Below are 19,949 nucleotides of genomic sequence, written 5' to 3'. Positions count from 1 at the left end.
CAAAAGCTACTCTATCAGTGCAGAGTCTATATTGTAATTATTACAATATTGTAAATACATAAAGACATTCTAGGAAAATGACTGCATATTTTGAAGTAAATTAAATATAAGAAATATGTGTTATAATATACAATAATACAAAAATGCTTTGAAATGACGATATACCAACATGCACACTCTTAAAGCATCTGATGATTCAATGAAAATTTCTGAATCAATGTTTGTTACTCTCAGCTATAATTTTAATTCAGTTGACTACAAATGATATATAAAGGACCAAAAGGCATAGTTTGAAATGTAATGATAAAACTGATATTAGTCAGTTAGATGCTCATTATAGGACAGTTAACTTTATATAATTGAGAGGTCAGACTCCATGTTCATCTGCACGATTCAAGTGGTGATTTACTGTAATAACTAACTAAACAATGGCGACTTTACTTTGATATATATATATATATATATATATATATATATATATATATATATATATATATATATATATATATATATATATATATATATATCATAATATTATTATTGCGTAGGATCATTTTTGCCTGTGTCTTTTCATTTATGTTAGTAACATACAGTAATCTTTATGGCGTTATGTTTATGCTATAACCAACAGACTCACTGTTACAGTGTAATAGTTCACAACAGGGCTGTCACGAAATTAGATTTTTCATATCACGGTTATTGTGGCCATAAGAATTCATGATGTCGATATATCGTGATATCTATAGAAACCTTGGAGTGGGGAAGATATCAGTCAAATAATTTTTTACTTTGTTTATTGAGTTTTTCTTTTTCACCCAACGAGCATAATATTGATACTGATAAAAGCAGGGCACAAGACTCTGGCTTTCTCAGTCTTCTTTGAATATATTAATGGTAACACTTTACAATAAGATGCCATTTGTTAACATTAACAGCTCTCCTCAGAGTAGCTTGCGAGGGCTGCGTCTTCTTCTTGTGTGACACGTGTCAGAGTTAAGGCACGATACTGCCACCTGGGCACTCAACCAGGTACTATATTGCGGTTATCACTAATACCGGTATATCCTCATACACTAAATTAACACGATATCGATAATTGTGTATTTGAATATTATCGTCAATACCGTTATATCCTGACAGCCCTAGTTCACAACTTCATTCATACAATTTTAGCAAAAAATAAATAAATAAATCAATTCAGTAATTAATTATTCTAACATCTCTCCAAAAACACATCTTCACTGTTCATTAAGAGATGGAGATTCACAGTTTGGCTTTTCCAGCTGTCAGCTGAAGGTTTTGAAGTTTCATGGGCATTCCCATACTCCCAGTTATCTTTAGTTTTCCTTGGAAAAAGAATGCAAGATTAACAAATTAAGGCTTTACAGATCAGGGTTATAATAGCCATTAAAAAAAATCTTAATGTATAATCAAAAAACAATGAGCTCTTTTGAACAAGTTCAAAACCAGGAATAGAGTCATTCTAATTTGACATTAAAAAAAATGTATTATTAATAGAAATAATAATATAACAACCACATAAAATAAGTAATATAATATAAAAACATTTTATTTCAGCTAGTTGACATGGCAAGATTTCTCAATTTCATTTAGTTTACCTTGCACATTTGAACAAAAATACCTAAAACTGAAATCAAAATAATTTAACAATTTTAAAATACTAAAAAAACTGTAACAGCATCTCAATAACACTAAAAACATGTCACAGAGAAAGCCTGGACAATCTACAACACACACATATTTACATACACTGAATATGAATACAAAATAAAAAGGTTGTGATCATTTTTATGATCATTTGATCATTACATTTTAAAACATAATAAAATATAAAACACATTTTAAATTGTAAGAATATTTTACAATATTACTGTTTATAATGTATTTTAAATTGAAAAAAAAAAGCTTTGGAGCACAGAAGAAACTTTTAAAAACATTTAAAATATATATTTACAGTTGGGCTGGTTGTTGGGATTTTTTATAATTGACCAAATTTAGAATATATAGACCAAAAGTTTGTAAACATTACTATTTTTCATGTTTCTGTTCATCAAGCCTGCATTTATTTGATCAAAAATACAGAAAAAAACTGTAATATTGTGAAATATTATCACAACTTAAAATAATAGTTTTCTATTTGAATATACTTAAAAATAATTTATTACAGATAATAGTAAAGCAAAACATGGTCAGGTCAAAGTGTCGGATTAATTTTTGGTCCAAAAATGTTATACATTTTACTGGTATGAAGTATGAAATGCCAAATTAAACTTGTGTTTAGCAGCTTTTCGCTGAGCTAGAAAAGTGTGCTTGGGAAGCCGTCCATCTCACCCTCGGGACACAGTCCCAGAGCTTCATAGGTGATGAGTTCAGAGGCAGCTCAGTTCAGAGGCAGCTCAATGACGTATACATCTGTCGGCTTCAGACCAGCAGCGTCAAAGCACCTCTTGAGCTGCAAGACGGGTCATGTCATAACCAACCTACGGTGGACAGAGTTAAAAAACAAACAGACATTAGATTAGAGATAAGATCATGGAAAATATCATAGATATAATCATACATTAAATGGATAGTTCACAAAAAATTAAAACTTCTGTCATCATTTACTCACCTACGTGCTGTTCAAATACCTTTATGGCTTACTTTCTTCCATGGAACACACACACACACACACACACACAACAAAACATACCATGCAGATATCAAGCAGTTTTGGTTCCCATTGACTTCCATCGTATTTTTTGTCCATTTACTGAAAGTCATTGGCAAATGATTCTGTTTGAACATTCTTCGAAATATCTTTTGAGGTCCACAGAAAGAAACTCATACAAGTTTGGAGTGACATGAAGGTGAATAAATGACAGCATTTCAGCAAGTCATGGTTTGGCACAAAACAAAGACTGCTTTGTTTTGAACTCTCTCTCACAACAGACACGGAAGAGAAGACAATGCTGAATAAAGTCGTAGTTTTTGCTATTTTTGGACCAAAATGTATTTTCGATGCTTCAAATAAAATCCTACCCGACCCTCTGATGTCACATGGATGTTTTTCTTACCTTTCTGGACATGGACAGTAGACCGTACACACAGCTTCAATGGAGGGACTGAGAGCTCTCGGACTAAACCTAAAATATCTTAAACTGTTTATAAAAATAAACGGAGGTCTCACGGGTTTGGAACGACATGAGTGTGAGTTATTAATGACATCATTTAGATTTTTGGGTGAACTATCCCTTTAAGGAGTTGTTTCAAACAGACTATTCACCTCATACTAGTGGTTCAGATATAAACAATTCACCTCCAACTAGTTATCCAATATGTTCTCATAGTGACTTGTAGTTATTCATTAGATTTATTGGTACCTATTTATTAGACACTTTTTGGTCACACATTAGTTTGGAGAGCAGTTCTCACTATTACGTAACTAGGAGCTATGACCATTGCCTCAATTAAATCCTTATTTGTTACTTATTAATAGTGTTTAAGGGAGTTATATTTAGGTATGAGGTCAGATTAGTTGTTCCATGCAGAATAAAGGCATTAATGTGTGCTTTATGAACACTATTCATCATTAACTAGTCACTTATACTCATGCATATTACTAGCATATTGGCTGTTTATCAGCACTTATAAAACACATATTAGTCATTTATTCTGCATTTTCTAAATCCCTTAACTCTACCTTATACCTAAACATGCTGCAACAACTACTTTACTTACTATCAATAAGCAACAAAATAGAAGTCTATTGAGGTAAAACTCTTAGTTAATACAGAATTTGTGGTCCCTAATCTATATTGTTACCAAATACATTTAAAAAATAAAATAAAATAGAAACTAGACATTTTAGGGAATACACATTAAAACAGATAAGTCATACATTTAATATTATATAATGATTGTGATGCATCTTGTTGCTTGTTCTAGAGAGCTCAAGTGAAGATGGAAAAGATATATTCCTCTGCCTCCCTTTCAGCTGGCTTACAAACACACACATAAAAAAAAAAAATCCAATCATTCCATATTTTATTATTGTAGCATCGTATAACCAAACTTACTGTCCATCTCACACATAATAAACATTTAACCAATTAGCACTGACTAACAAGAGTGCGGTGCAGTCAATGTAAAACTTCATCCAGTAATCAATCAGTTGTTCTTCAATCAGCCCTCTTCATTTTTCAGCACTTGATGAATTGATGTGTGACCTCATAGATCCCCACAGACTCACTGGCCTTCTCATCGTAGTCAGTCCAGTCCTGAAACATGTGAAAGAGAGCGTTATGAGCTCCTGAATCAACTGAAGGTGTGAGAATTCCTTCTTTTTCTTACCTTCTCTTGCAGGTTGATTTCAGGGAATTGGGTGGGTGTTTCTGCTCCGCTAGCGGCAAAACCAGCCTGAAAAAAAACATAGTGAATGTTTATGTATTTTATTCAGATAAGGGTAAAGATTCTAAAGATTATTTAACAAAAATAATTATATATATATATATATATATATGTATGTATATATATATATATATATATATATATATATATATATATATATATATATATATATATATATATATATATATATATATATATGGTCACACTTTATTTTAGGGTCCAATTCTCACTATTAACTAACCATTAACTATGACTTTTGCCTCAATTAACTCCTTATTTGCTGCTTATTAATAGTTTATAAGGTAGTTTTTAAGTTTAGGGTATTGGGTATATATATATATATATACATACACACACACACACACACACACTATACTATACTATAGGAATATCTCACCTGAGGTTGAAAATCACACACACACACACACACACACACACACACGATATACTATACTAAAGGAATATCTCACCTGAGGTTGAAAATCGACTGGTTCCAGGCCTCGACACTCAAACTGGACAATTGTCTTGTACCTTTCACTATCTTCTGCCTTCAGAAGAGAAAATACATGCACCCGCAAGACTGAGCAAATAATATATGCACTATGTAACTAGAAATGTTCATATGAAACTGCATCTTTTACTTAGTACATTGTGGTTTTTAAATTAACAACAAGAAAAAAAAAGTATTCTGCCTTACATTGTAAGGTGTAATTGTGTCCCTCAGGATATCTGGAAAGTAAGACATCCAGTTAAGACATCCATATGCGCTTACACACGGCCCAACCAAAGATGTAGACACATCAATAGAGATGATGCTATTGTGCAACTTATCTGGAGATTCCCGCCATGTGTAAGCATTTCAGTGGCACGTTTACTAGCTAGTAGTTTGGTTACCTATGGAGTTTTCCCGAGAACACAGTTTGCACTTCTGCACCATGCTAGCACTCCCTCGTCCTCCTTTCAGTGGCATGCTGTCCTGAAGAAAAGAAAGGACCAGCAATCACTACACAGACATTTATTTCTATGCACTGAGGCAACGTACTATGCATGACGTAACACAAATGCAAAAAGTGCTGTGTATGAATGAAAGGGAGATTTTGAATGAATAACAACTTAACTATAAATAATAAATAAATAAATAAATGACTGTTTTGGAATAGCATGAGGGTGACAGAATTTAATTTCTCAGCAAATATTTCTTAAATGTTTTCTCTGCAGTTCACTGTGGCAGTGCTTATTCTTGTATTTTTTTATTATTATTTTAAAATACATTTTTCAATTATATATTTTGTACACATTTTGCAACAGAAAGCAAACAAAAAAAGTGACAAAAATGCATTAAAAAAATTAAGAAATAATGAAAACACATTTATTTGGGGGGAAAATCACAATGAAAATGGCATGTTTGTCCCATTTTCAGTGTTTTATTGAAATATTATTTCTTTGTTTCCTGTTTACTTACAAAATGCTTTTTAAAATAGTGAAGATAAACATGTATCCACTGCTAAAATTGTTTGCTCCCTTTTTGTTGCATTTTTTTCTTCTCGTTTTTAAGCTGCTTTGCACAAAAGCATGTAAACATCTTGCAACAATACTATCATTTCATGCAAACCAGTAATTAACTTAATTTCTCACACTTTTTTTTTTTCAACCTACCAGTAAGGTGATGTACTGCCATTTTTCCGAGACCTCGCCACAGTTTCCACACTTCAGCTGCAAGGACAGGAGTAATTAAACCACAGTTAGCAGTACATTACCAGCAGTATTCATCACATCATGAATTACTCTTAAGGCTACAAATAGTGAAAGATCCTGAAAAGTGAGTGATTTCTCAATTTCCATGAAAAACACTGAACTGCTAAAATAAGTGTTTTTTATTTTTATTTTTTATGTCAGTCCAGTGACAGTCTGTCACACGAACACACTTTACCTTTAAATACCATCGGAAATCATCTCCCACCGGCCTAACGTTTGTAATATTCTCCAAGGTGGCTTTAAACTGTAATCCAAATTTCTATAGACAAAAATAAATAGTTAGGAGAGCGATTATTCATTGAATATTCTTTTGCAAGTATCCAATGCTATGCTTTACACACATACCCCCATGTTGAGCCACGCCTCTTCTGCACGTCATCAAAGTGCGTATAAAGAGCGCGACGGACGCCGCGATAGCAGCACCTAGCGGTCATGAGGGGTATTACATGCATGATACGATGTGAAAGAGTGTAACAAAGACGCAAAGAACAGGGTGTAGTTTTATTTTATTTTATTCCACTACAACGTAATGGATTATTCGTCAACAAAATCAGATGCAAATAAATAAACCAGTAAAAAATTCGTAGAAAAATACGTCCCAGAGAGGAAAGGGTGTAATCAGTTTGTTTTGGTTTTAACAATTTTGATTGAGGTATTTAATGTAATCCCTGATTTGATCTGGGGATTGTATTACTTGGGCATCGGGTATAGAGTAATTTTGGGTAAAATACTCAATATGCACACTAAGATATCATGGAAACCATTTCTAGTAAAACTGTAAATACAGTCGACAAACCATGACAAAATGTGTCATGTCATTTGTACAAAACAGTACAACTGTAAGAATCACATAACATTGGGATTCAACTAGAAAGCTTAAAACAAAACAAAAACTATAAAAAAATTTTGTACCATGTTTCCATCATTACAAAATAACACATCTCTTCAATCACATACACATAAAAGGACCTCAAATATGAGGCACTAGGTGTTTTTTTTGTGTGTGGATGAAACAATCCACCCAACCTGAGCTCCAACTTCAAGTATGTACGCAAATAGCACTGTAATCAGATTTGTCTCTACTTCCAGTCTGACAAAATATTTCAGATCATTCATTTATTTTCTGAGTAGCTAAGAAAGCAGACAGACACAATTACAGAACAGGCGGAGTTTGCAATCAAACCTTCCACAAAAACATATAGCACTTTCAAAACCTGTGAACACAAACAACTATCCACAACATTTCAAAAGGCAAATAATAGTCACAATAACCAAGGCATTTCAGCTCCTGCATCCCTTCATTGTTACTGGATGAATGGGATGTACACTATTATTCAGGTCCGCCCTCTCCTCAACGGAGTGAAGGTCAGAGTGAGGTCAGTGAGGTCGACTCGACTCAGACGGCCGTCTTTGTCTGGGGGTCCCGTTGACGTCCTCAAAACCATTCTGCCGTTTGGAGACTCCTCCGTTCAGGATATCCTGAATATGCTGCACGATCAGATTAATAGCCACTAGAGACAAAGGGAGATTAAATTACATCAAGTTAAATCTCTCCAGTGCGCATATCATATCAAACAACTAGTGACTACGTGCTCACCGAGATTGTCTGCTCCTCGGGGGATGATGACGTCTGCATACTTTTTGGTCTGCAAAATATAAGTGTCAGAGATCTTTTAGGGCACAGAAATAGGAGGAAGCAGATGAAACGTGTCAAGTTGGTATACATGGCACCTTTTCTGACATGAAAGTACAGCTATAATGATGGAGAAGTTGAGTTCATTAGGATTAGGCATTAATGAAGAGACTCACAGGAAGACAGAACTCCTCAAAGGCTGGCTTCACAAAGGTGATGTACTGGTTCAGAACCTGCTCCAGCTCTCTGCCTCTCTCGCTGATGTCCCGCAACACTGACAAACAAGAAAACATGCAGTTAGTATACAGTGTACGGCAGTTTAGCCAAACTACTTCAGTTATAGAAATGTTAGTTCTTAAACTTATTTTAAATGCCCTTAAGTTAAGTATAATGTCATGGTCACACGCTAGACTTTGAGCGCACAATTTCTTCAGGTACCGCACAGATCATAATGAAATGATGCTCAGTGTTTTCTTATTTAAAAGCATGCATTTCAATATATAATAAATGAATGTACAAATATACACCTCATCTCTCTTGCAACACTTCACACATGCCACTTTAAAAAGTTTACATTCTTTTATTTCTGCTAAGGGGATATATATCTTTTTTTTCTCCTATATTGGTATTAATACAAATTAGAAGGTTAGTTCAAACTTGAACTTTGGAATGCCACAAAATGCTAAATTATTTCTATTTACCAGATATCAGTTTTCCTAGTTTAATGCAATAAACGGACCCTGAAAACCCAGAGGAAAATCACTTTCATTATAATCAAAGATCTATACTACTTAGGTACAGAAAGACAAAAAGCTCTACTTAAACCAAACTGCAAATGTAAAAGACACACAATCCATCTACCTCTTCGCGAGAGGCGCGTGTCTGGGTCTGTGTCCACAAACAGCTTCATTTGGAACAGATCTCGAATCTCTTGCGCGTAGAACATGAGAATCCCCTCAAAGAGGACCACATCTGCTGGATACACGGTCACAAACTCAGCCTTCCTGTACGAGGTGTGGAGAACATATGATTAATAATACATCCAACGGTGATTCGGCCATCAGATCACCCAAAAGAGCAACGTGTGAAGAGACCGAGAGAGCAGCGCTGACCTGGAATGAGTAACAAAGTCATAAACCGGGATGTGCACGGTCTGTCCCTGAATGATGTCACACAGAGTCTTCATGACCAGCTGATTGTCGAACGCATCTATGAACGATGGAAACATTGAGAAACAGATTATTCCTCTGGAAGAATAACACAATGTTGATCTTTAAAAGGAATGCATGTTAAAGCAGTCCGTATGGCACGTGTCTTGAGAAACCATGTGATAGTTTTGTGTAAGGATTGAACCAAAATTGAATACTGATACTGGTTCTCACATGCGTAGTAATGGGCGAATGAATAGAAGTAATAGATGAGCATATTCTAACTTCGGAGTGAACTTCTGATGTCTTTAGCAACCCTCGGACATTACAGTACCTGGGTGATCGAAGTTGAACTGGCCCTTGAGTGCTTTGGCTTTCTGTTCAGGCGTGAGCTCCCTGTAAAAGCTGTCTTGACTGAGGATGACCACTTGCCGCTGGTGACGGTCAATTTTATTCTGGCCCAACAGCTCCATGATCTTCTCACATACTGAAGACTGAGAGGAGAAGACACAAAACCACTTAGTAAGCGCTAAACTCGAAGCTACCCAGTTCAGATATACTCAACCTGAAGACATAGGGTTTGTGTTATTAACCCTATGATGTCATCTAACGCCTTTAAAGCATCAACATGATCCAAACTTTGTTGAAAAACCCGTTGTACACAATCTATACAACATGCCTTCTGTCTTCTAAGTAAAAGGTCTTTTAGTATAATTCTAAAAATAAGATGTTGACCATCAGGTCGTGGTACATGTGTCTTATTGCTGTGAAATCTTTACTGATTTTTTATCAAATTATCATGAAGACTTTATATTGTTAGTTAGTAATATTTAAATATGAACAATTACTGGACTGCATAAATGTTAGTTGGTTATCCATATGTCATTGAGAATAATCATGTTAAAATGCGAGCATTAAATGTGGTAAATAGGACTTAGCTCTGGGAGTAATGGTTATTTATAGATCTCTCAACTGCACAGCATTATATGTTTTGTCCCTCAGTTAAAACGACAGAGCTTTGGTCACAAAACAAAGCATTTAAATGTCATATTAAGGCATATTAATGGAAGATATAGAGTGAAAACATTTTTATGTAGTATTAAGTAGTCAGTTATAGAGATGTCCATATTCTCATATCACTATATGAGCCATAAAGTCCTGATGTATCAAATATGATACTAAAAGAAAATCTTGTCGTTCCAAACCTGTATGACTTTCTTAGTGTTTGTAGTCCATACAATGCAAGTCAATGGGCACCAACACGGTCTGATTACACATTTTCTTTTTTTAATGTTCCGCCCAACATGAAAAGAGGAGCAAATGATGGCATTTTTGGTGAATATTTTGAACTTTTACTACAGATAAAGTATTCGTCTGTGAACTCTGTTAGAACAGTATCCCATGTAAGGACATTCAGCGGGAAAAGTATTTCAAATCTGGGTCATGTATAAAAGAGAGACGTTTTCCTAAGGGCGACGATATATATATATATATGCATATGATTGCAAGTTTAATTTCGTTTAATGAGTTTTCACAAGTTCAGCGGCTGGTGTGAAGTCTCCTGCACATGTATGTCCGCAAAAGATTAAATTAATGCTTTTGCTCCAATGTAAACATCCCACGCTATTATGACGTCATATCCCCGCAACTTTCCTTTGCCTACTTGGAGGAAGTAGCACCCTTTTTATTTTTCAACCGATAACTCAAATAAATTTTTTAAACCAACATGACAACAAGTAAACATACAATACAATAACATCCGACTTCGACTTCCGAGTTAGCTAACAAGCATATACGTGACAACAGGACACGCGGTAAATCCACGTGGAGCTAAAACATGACGTACTTGACATTTAAAACGAGAATAAACACGAATCTGGACACATATGAACGGGATTATGAAAATTATTTGTTGTCGGTTAACGTCAGTTTAACTTTTTAATTATTTTTGAAATTCAGTTAGTGAAGCAAAGAAATTACAAAATGGTTTAAAATAAGATGCAAGTTATAGATTTTGACTTGTGTGATATATAGAAGTGAATATGTTTTAATATGTTTACGCCATATGTTTAATGTATAAAAACGCTTTCGTGTATATTTCATTATGAGCAAACTAAAAAAGCCACGCGGTCTCTGGAGGCACTGAAACCCCGTTAACCGACACGATAATACAGGAGTCTGTACAGTCATTGACAAACCCTGATAAAGCTCAAACCTTTCCGCTGGCGGTGCCTCCAGACACACCGATGATGAAGGGCTGTCGGGTGTTCTGCTCGTTCTCCGCCCTGTCCTTAAGATGTGTTTCACTGTCGCCAGCCATGGTTGGAGTGAGAGCTCAAGAATGTGTGGCCTTGTCCAAATACCCACACTTGCGGTCATGACTAGAGCTGTGACGTTCGCGAACGAACCGATTCTTTTGAACGGCTCATAAACATGAACGATGGGAGCCGAGTCGCGACTGGAGAGGAGCCGTTCTATAACTGACAGAACAGTTATAGGGGGAGGGGCGCACCCAGCGCAGGCCAACCCTTTATAGCGTGATGATATTAGTTATTAGTTGTGCATGCATTTACATTGCATTTTGTGTTCATTTAAAACTTACTTTAAAATCATTAAAAATGTTCTTTTGTGATACTGTACTTGTATAGAAATGTTTCACTAAAAGCTGTTTTCCACAGACATTCATTGCAGCCCACTTTGTTATTGTTCATTGACTTGAAGGGGCTGATGTCCTATTTGCAAAGTTTACAGTAGTAATAGTATGTAGTATGTAGACATTTCCATTTTATTTATTCTAATTTTATCTACTTAAAAAAAAAAATTAGTTTTCTATCAAAATGTTCTTGTGTGATAACAATGTTCTTGTGTGGAAGTGTTTGTAGTAAAAGCTGTTTTGCACAGAAATTCATTGCAGCCGGCTTTGTTTTTTATGTTTATTTGTGAGTAGGTATTGTATGAATAACATAAGTCAACGTAGTTTTACACACACACACACACACACACACACACACTTTGTACTAAAGGTAAATCAAAATAATGATGTCACTGTCTAAGCAGAGGGATTTGTGCAACCCTATGGAATATAGTCGACACATGAGAAATGAGGTAATAATCAATATTTCAGAATAATTCAAACTCAAATATTGGTGTGTGATATCTGAGCTTTAATTATTTGACTACAAATCTCACCTCATAATACCTCCCAGTGATTATTTCCAGGATAAACTGAGATGCTCCCAAGCTGGCTTCTTAAAACTGACTAAATATTTAAAAATAGCCAAAAGAGCCATTCTTTTGAACGGCTCTTTGAAAGGAACGGATCGCGAAGATCCGGATCCCCTCAAAGAGCCATAAATCCCATCACTAGTCATGACCACTTCACAACTTAAATGACGTATTTCCTGTATTTCGCCCAAGCGTTCAAGTGAGGAAGACCACACATGTGTCGAACTCTTCATTACCTGATAGGACACACTTACAGTGTTGTAACAATGCAAGTGTTTAAATAATTTCATTTGAATTTTAAAAAAGTTGCATTTTAAAATCAACTTCTAAATGTCTGTTCAGTAGTCCCTATAACATGACGTGATTTAATTTGTGGTGCATCTAGTGATCAAAAGCAGTTGCAAATTTTGTACAAAATAAATATCACCACTTCTTACCTTTGAACCAATAAAACATAATCGTAAAAAACAAAATTTTTCTACTAAATAGAATATATGTAATATCTAATTCATATATTAATATTTAAGTGCATTGCAAATGTTTTCATGACCTCTAACATGATCTCTGCAAAAAGTATTACAAGAGGCTTGTCTGAGATGCACCTTGTCTGAAATGTAGACGAGAGCAGGCGGCTGCAGTGAGGGGAGGAGTGAAATAATCTGACCTCAGAAGACTACAGAGGATAGTCCGGACTGCTGCTGAGCGAATCAGTGGTACAACCCTCCCTTCTCTCCAAGAACTGTAATCATCCAGAGTAAGCAAAAGCGCTAGCTCTAGACCTCTCACATCCAGCACAATCCCTCTTTGTACTGCCAACTAGTCTACGCCAGCAGTCCCCAACCTTTCTAGGAACAAGGACCGGTTTAATGTCAGACAATATTTTCACGGACCAGGCATTAAGGTGTGAAGCATAAATACAACAAAATAAAACGATATGAATGGCATAAAAACTGTAGTATTTTTTAAATATTATCAACATGAATCCACTGTGTATTCGTATGCAAATTTATTAGTAGCGTCCTCGTAACATCGCGCCAACATATCATGGATAATATATAATGAACGAGTACATCATAAATCCATTTACAAACCGTGTTTTTTGTCTTATCCTTAATCACTATGGTACACCTATAATAAGTGTTTATATTCGGACTATTTTAGTCTGGTTGGGCTCAACAACGCTGCAAAGTAGTGCAGTACCTGCGGGACTCGCCGCTGATGTAAACAGAGAGAAGTAGCTCCGGCTACAATGTTCTTCCGCCAGACGCGATCGCCAAAAGTTACAGATTGCAACTTTAATGTAAGTTATTTATTCTTTCTTGTGCGGCCCGGTACCAAATGCCACACGGACCGGTACCAGTTCGCGGCCCGGGGGTTGGGGACCGCTGGTCTACGCTACAGAGCTCTGGGCAGCAGAACAGCCAGACACAGGAACAGTTTCTTCCCTCAGGCAATCCATCTCATGAACACTTAAAACCCAGGAGCCACCCCAGGTGTTGGTCAATTGTGGAACACACATCACTGGTATACATTATTTATTTAACACACATAGCCTACTCAGAGCCAATCCTTCCTATTCGCAAAATGCGCTTTTAATGCGGAGCATATTACACCGGTTTTTCGTTCTCTACACTGGCTACCCATGTGCCAATGAGTTAATATTTTTGTGGAAATTGTGATACACTACAATCCGAAAGTAAAAGAATCTTGAAAAAAAAAAGACCACAGATTAAAAATATTAAGCCACAAAAACTGCTTTCAACATTGATAATAATAAGAACCGTTATTAATAATTAAGCGTTAATAATAATTGATAACTGAGCAGGAAATCAGCATATTAGAAATATTTCTGAAGGTTCATGTGACAAATAAACTGTTTAACGCATTAAAATAGAAAACTTCTTTTCAAATGTAATAGTTTATGATATTTCTGTCTTTCCTATTTCTGTATTTGCTGATCAAGTACATGCATGCATCCTTGGTAAGCATAAGACTTCTTTCTTAAATCTTAATTATTGCAAACTTTTGACAGGTTGTGTGCATAAAATTCAAATAATAGTTATGTCAGCTTAATTAAGAATATACAGATGGGGCATGGGCTGTTCTTTCTCAGGTCAGCATTTTCAGCTCCCAGGAGGTTCGTTTGCTTCCACACGTCGGGAGCCACTATGTGTGTGTGGGCACAGGAGCCTGCATCTACCCCTTCCAGATTACATCCTGGAAATCTGCCCTTGCCATCGCTTGTGGTATGTGTTATATGAGCTTTATAAGTGTGTCTTAGAACACTGGAATCACAGAACATATTCCTTGCTGTATGAAAGTTTTCGACTCTACTAAAGCATAAAATTCCATAATATGTTTGCAGATATTTAAGAAACATGCCAAGTTAACATACTTGTTTTTCTGAAAAATAATAAGTGCGTTCCAGGCCAGAATGTGTGTAGTTGTTTTGGTTTCTTGTTGGTGTCTCAATCTGGCAACCTGTGTGTGCGTCAAGTCTGAGGAGGAAGGGCCGGGTGAAAAAAACCCTCTCCAATTTTTTTTATTTATTCGGAATGCAATAACTAGTTCAACGACTCTGTGTCAATCCTACACACAGCACCTATTATGTGTCTGTTTTAAAAGAAAAGTTCACCCTTTGCTAGATATTTACTCACTCTCCTGCCATCCAAGATTAGTTTCTTCATAGATAAACAAAATGTAATGTAAAATGTAAGCAAAATGTCACTTGCTCACCAATGGATCCTCTGCAGACAATGGGTGAGTCCAAACAACTGATAAAAACATCCACACATCCACATTTTTTTACTTGGCTCACTAAACATGTTTTGGATGGCCTGAAGGTGAGAACATTTTCAGAAGAGTTAAAACTATTCCTTTAAGTTGTGTTTATTATACCCAATGTTATATATTGAGAAAAGGTCACTAAGTAATACGGCACTTTGTTCAAATGCACATTTTAGCCCAACAGATAATGGAAATGGCTTCCTGAGGGGTTAAACCAGTGACACTGGAGCTCGGTGGTAAGTCTCCACTGATCAGCTTTGAGGACACTGACCTAGAAAACGCTGTTAGAGGAGCACTCATGGTCAACTTCCTGTCTCAAGGCCAGGTTCTGTATTGGAAGTTTAAGTCAAGTCAAAGTATGAGCATACAGCTTTTTCCCTCTCTGTTTTTTAGCCAATAAAAGCTAATTTTCATCTACCTGGCTGTAATCACAGCCATACTAATATAGCGTACAGACCGAATACACAATTAAAATTACAATATTGCTTTCAATTCTAAATAATAATACTAAAAAAAAATCTAATTTAAAATAGAAATCTTTTGTAACATTATAAATGTTTTCACGTTTGATCAAGTTAATACATCCTGGCTGAATAAAAGTGTTATTTTTTTGTGGAAAATCAGACTGCACACTAATAATAAAAACCCACTCACTTTGGTGCACTTGCTGTTTATGGTCCGCTATATTGTGCATCTATAAATATGCTCTTCAGTAGCTCCATATTCATACAAATAAGTATTATTTTTACACTCTTTAAATAATATTTATTCTTTTGTATCTCTCACTTGCAGGTGTGCAGCAATGGCACCAGAGTTTTCGTGCAAATCTCTGTTCTTCCTCATTTCTTGAAAGAGGTCAGAGAAGTAAAGGCTTCCAGATTGAAGACCCTCTTTTTAAGGGGAAGTCGTGGCCTAATGGTTAGAGGGTTGGACTCCCAATCGAAGGGTTGTGAGTTCTAGTCTCGGGCCGGACGGAATTGTGGGTGGGGGGAGTGCATGAACAGCTCTCTCTCCACCTTCAATACCATGACTTAGGTGCCCTTGAGCAAGGCATCGAACCCCCAATGCTCCCTGGGCGCCGCAGCATAAATGGCTGCTCCGGGTGTGTGTTCACTGCTCTGTGTGTGTGCATTTCGGAGGGGTTAAATGCAGAGCACAAATTCTGAGTATGGGTCACCATACTTGGCTGAATGTCACTTCACTTCCTCACTTCACTTCACTTTTGGATGAGACTCGTATGGGAGCTCTGGTCCGCAAACCACACCTGGACACGGTGCTGGGATATGTTAAGCAAGCTAAGAAAGAGGTATAGGTGTACATTCAGAAAATATTCATATAGAAGCATGATCGTATGGTTTACTATATGATGTGGTTTAAGGAAGTTAGTTTTGCTTGATACGGAGTTAGAGAGCCCTTCATCCCAGCAGATCCTAAACTAAAATATGGAAACTACATGACACCATGTGTGCTCGGTGAGTTGTTGGCAGCTGATTTAGAGATTTTGTTTTTTGGAAAGATTCAGTGGTCTATTTTTGTTCTGTTCATTTCCTTCAGTCTGTGTTGTTTGTTTTGTTTTCAGACGGTTGCACAGGTGACATGTCGTGTGTGACGAGTGGGGCGGGGCCGAGAGCCGTGGGAACGGGGCGAGGCCGGTGGAGTGATTGGAAATGAGCGACACCTGCTCAACCCACTGGTCTCGAGTCCCACGGAGGAGATGGGAGGATATAAAACAGGAGGGACGACAGTGAAGGACGAGAGAGGACCAGGCCTGGACTTTATTTTGTGTTTGGTTTTTGTTTGTGCGCGGCAGTCGTCCATGAGGGGCTGTCGTGCTGTTTTGTGTTTACTTTATTATTAAAGTTATTTGATTGTCCGCCGGTTCCCGCCTCCTTCTTCGTATACAAAGAACTGCATTGTTACAACGTGTGTGTGAGAGGAAATCTTTGGGCCTGTGATGTCAGTTGTGTCCTTTGAGACCGAGGATGAGGTTCTTGGGAGAGCCAGTGACAGTGCTCTGGGTCTGACAGCAAAAGTCTTTACTAAGTGAAGTGAACGCTATTTTTTAAACACTACTGTTGAAACATTTTGAGTTTTAATGTTTTTGAAAGAAATCTCTTATGCTGACTAAGGTTGCATATATTTGATCAAAAATACAGTAAACGGTAATATTGTAAAAAAGCAACACAATTAAAAATGTCCGTTTTCTATTTTAATACATTATTAAAAATTTTGTTTATTCCTGTGGTTAAAGTTGAACTTTCAGCATCGTTGCTCCAGTTTTCAGTGTGTCACATGATCCTTCAGAAACAAGTCTAATATGCTGATTTGGTGCTAAAGGAACATGATCAAAATTCTAAATAGTTGTGCTGCTTAATATTTTTGAGGAAACGGTGATTAGAGTGTCAATTTTTTAAAAACTTTTGAACAGTAGTTTTTGTGAATGGTTGTTATTTCTGGGGTTTTCCCAATTGCTCTTGTTCTCTTCCTGTCTGTTTCTGACTCACCAGAGATGTTAAGAGAGCCCATCGTGTTATAGAAACCTGCAGGCTGGATCTTGCTTCTTCAACAACTACAATATCACCCCTGTGGAGGTGCCATTTGAGGGATACAAGGCCTCAGGTGGAGCGACAGCTACCAAACATTTTTTGTCTGTATGTGTTTGCCCTGTGACACTAAGCACACTGTACTCAAATTAAACATGACCTTTTTACTGACTTTAAATATTGGAAGAGAAAATGGCCTGGTGACCATTGAATTTTACTCTCAGTTGAAGACTGTGGTGGTGGAGAAGGGTGATGTGGACTGTCTTTTCTGAACACGAGCAAGACGTATTCTGGTTGAATATGTCCATACCCTACCTCTGTACCCTAAAGACTAAGAGTAATTGAAATGTGTTTGAGTTCAACACTAATGGAACATGTTTAGCTTGCCAACACAATTTCTGTCAAATAATGACAGCTGTCTGTGAATATTACACAAGTGCCTGTACTGTAGAATGGTGCAATTCTTAATGAGCGTAAGAGTATAAACTGCATTATTATAAAGTACCTTTCATTATATTTGATAATTAAATAGCTATAATTGGTTAATGTACCTGTTTAACAGACATCACTTGTTCTGTGAATGTATGCTTTTCTCAAGCAATTGAATAGGTAAACTATATGCATGTAATATATTTGAACTAATGACAAAAAGCAAAACATTGTTGTAATCAAGCTTGTGCATAATGAAGGAATATATATATAAAGTGAAGTGAAAAGTGAAGTCAAGATAACCCAGATATGGCCGCTGTCATCTTGTGCTGATGACGTCACTGGGAGCCAGATTCTGAGCAGTAGTGAATCATTTGAAGCCCAGTCATTACAGTAGTGATTGTGAGGTGGACCGCGGTATCAAATCCCACCCAAACTCCCACAGATCCAATCACAAGCTCATGATTATGACACCACACCCTGCTTTTATTAACTAAAAGCAAACTAAATGGAAAATTGAACACTCCAACATTCCAGCGTGAAAAGAACTGCCTAAAATGATGGAATCCATCTGGGGGAAAAAATATTTGAAGTGTGATTTGAATTTTTTTTGCCTAAAGTTATTAGTTTACATGAAGAGAGCAGGGTTTATGCAGCCAGCCATGGAGATCAAAATGTTTTGGCTTCACTTTTTTAGGACGTGTGCAGAACTCAATATCAGACCCATATTTATGATTATTCTTAGTGCAGAGAGTTGCTCCTAGTGACAAAATTCCAAGAAAAAATCCTAGTAAAGAAGAAAGTAATTCAGAACGCCTTAAAAGAGCCTAAATTGTTAGGAGTACTGACGAGAACTGTTAAGAGGCTTAAGAGTTTCTTTAGCAGTGGAGAAAATCAACAAAACGCAAAGAGGGAGAAGAAATGCATTACACAAAATGCATGACAGTAAGTTACTGTAATAAGACATTACAGTAGACATATTTGGCAACTAAAAAAAAACTTGATGATTGGGGTCTGTCATGACCTTCTACAAGCAAAGTGATCAAACAATTACAGCACTTTCAGAACCTTATCAGATACCTTAAGTACAACATTAACAGCATGGTAAATAAAGAGAATATGTACTGTATATAAATTGGCCCTGAATCGCTCCAAGACTCCTACGTAGAATTGTTTCAGCTAAATTAGGAGCTTTCTGAGAGGAAGCTTTAATAACTTTCTAAAAACCTCTGTTTCAGCTACTTACCGTCTTCAGAGGTCAGGTCCTGCTCACAGTCTCTGGACATCTGTCACAAGACAGTTTGTTTCATAATGTTTCATAATCTGATTCTGAATCCAGTTTGGTGAACAAAGCATATCCTGTATAACATCTGCTTTGTACCATTTCTGCTGCTCTGATTTGAGAGAGAGAGGGTGTCTCCATCATCTCCATGTTGTTCTCACTCAACTGGCCACATTCCTGTAGCTTCCCAAGCCGGATCTGTGCTGCAGTCACACGCAGCTTCATGGCGCTGTGTTGTACCATCGTCATCGTAGTAGAGCTTCATAGTGATGTAAACACCAGTGGGCAAAGCCTCTAGATTCTGCGTGAGGAGGAACATCTTCCTGATCAAGAGCGTTGAAGCTTTCTTTGTGTCGTCCAATGTCACGCTCATGTTCCTATTCACATTACTGAAACAAAAAAATGGAGAGAGGATTACTGGATGTGAAGTGAATTGATATTTAAGATCTTTTTGCATGAATGTAAATTTATTTGGCAGCATATTGCAAAACTATAAACAATAGCATTTAAAAATATATATATCTATATCTATAAATATCTATATATATATATATATCTATATATATATATATATATATATATATAATTTTTTTTTTTTCTAATTACGCAATAAGACTGCATTTATTTGATAAAAAAATGCAGTGAGTCTCCAACTGTTGCTTGTTTTGGGGAGTTTCTGGCTTTAGTCTCCTCTTCAGCTGGTGAAATTAATGTTCATCAGATTTAAATCTGGAGAC

At 36.4% G+C, this 19,949-nt stretch overlaps 2 protein-coding genes and 1 pseudogene across 2 annotated transcripts; 1 reads left to right on the top strand and 2 right to left on the bottom strand.

Annotated features, from left to right (window-relative positions):
• Positions 1-4,030: 4,030 nt before the first annotated feature.
• LOC113038642 (UPF0587 protein C1orf123-like) lies at positions 4,031-6,558 on the bottom strand. The gene is made up of 8 exons (XM_026196238.1): positions 6,511-6,558; positions 6,341-6,424; positions 6,067-6,123; positions 5,305-5,386; positions 5,108-5,139; positions 4,881-4,958; positions 4,354-4,419; positions 4,031-4,280 (listed from the first exon to the last, which is right to left on the bottom strand). The coding sequence occupies exons 1-8, from the start codon at positions 6,514-6,516 to the stop codon at positions 4,203-4,205; spliced, it is 483 nt and encodes a 160-aa protein (XP_026052023.1). The 5' UTR covers positions 6,517-6,558; the 3' UTR covers positions 4,031-4,202.
• A 94-nt stretch (positions 6,559-6,652) lies between these two features.
• Positions 6,653-11,342, bottom strand: LOC113038633 (uridine-cytidine kinase 2-B-like). The gene is made up of 7 exons (XM_026196225.1): positions 11,162-11,342; positions 9,281-9,440; positions 8,911-9,007; positions 8,660-8,802; positions 7,975-8,072; positions 7,763-7,811; positions 6,653-7,676 (listed from the first exon to the last, which is right to left on the bottom strand). The coding sequence occupies exons 1-7, from the start codon at positions 11,264-11,266 to the stop codon at positions 7,543-7,545; spliced, it is 786 nt and encodes a 261-aa protein (XP_026052010.1). The 5' UTR covers positions 11,267-11,342; the 3' UTR covers positions 6,653-7,542.
• Positions 11,343-14,769: 3,427 nt separating this feature from the next.
• LOC113111134 (aldehyde dehydrogenase family 9 member A1-B-like) lies at positions 14,770-17,773 on the top strand (annotated as a pseudogene).
• Positions 17,774-19,949: the final 2,176 nt, after the last annotated feature.

This window comes from Carassius auratus, chromosome 2 (assembly GCF_003368295.1).
Source record: "Carassius auratus strain Wakin chromosome 2, ASM336829v1, whole genome shotgun sequence".
Lineage (NCBI taxonomy): Eukaryota > Metazoa > Chordata > Actinopteri > Cypriniformes > Cyprinidae > Carassius > Carassius auratus.
This window is presented reverse-complemented; position numbering and strand designations above follow the sequence as displayed.

Bases quoted from the DNA above. Each gene is read 5' to 3' on its own strand.
- LOC113038642 (XM_026196238.1), bottom strand. The intron at 6,124-6,340 runs GTAAAGTGTGTT...CTGTCCTTGCAG, and splicing joins ATTTCCGATGGTATTTAAAG to CTGAAGTGTGGAAACTGTGG. The intron at 5,140-5,304 runs GTAACCAAACTA...CTTACTTTCCAG, and splicing joins TTCTCGGGAAAACTCCATAG to ATATCCTGAGGGACACAATT.
- LOC113038633 (XM_026196225.1), bottom strand. From the start codon at position 11,266: ATGGCTGGCGACAGTGAAACACATCTTAAGGACAGGGCGGAGAACGAG. The intron at 9,008-9,280 runs GTACTGTAATGT...CATCGTTCATAG, and splicing joins GTTCAACTTCGATCACCCAG to ATGCGTTCGACAATCAGCTG. The intron at 8,803-8,910 runs GTCAGCGCTGCT...CACCTCGTACAG, and splicing joins GACTTTGTTACTCATTCCAG to GAAGGCTGAGTTTGTGACCG.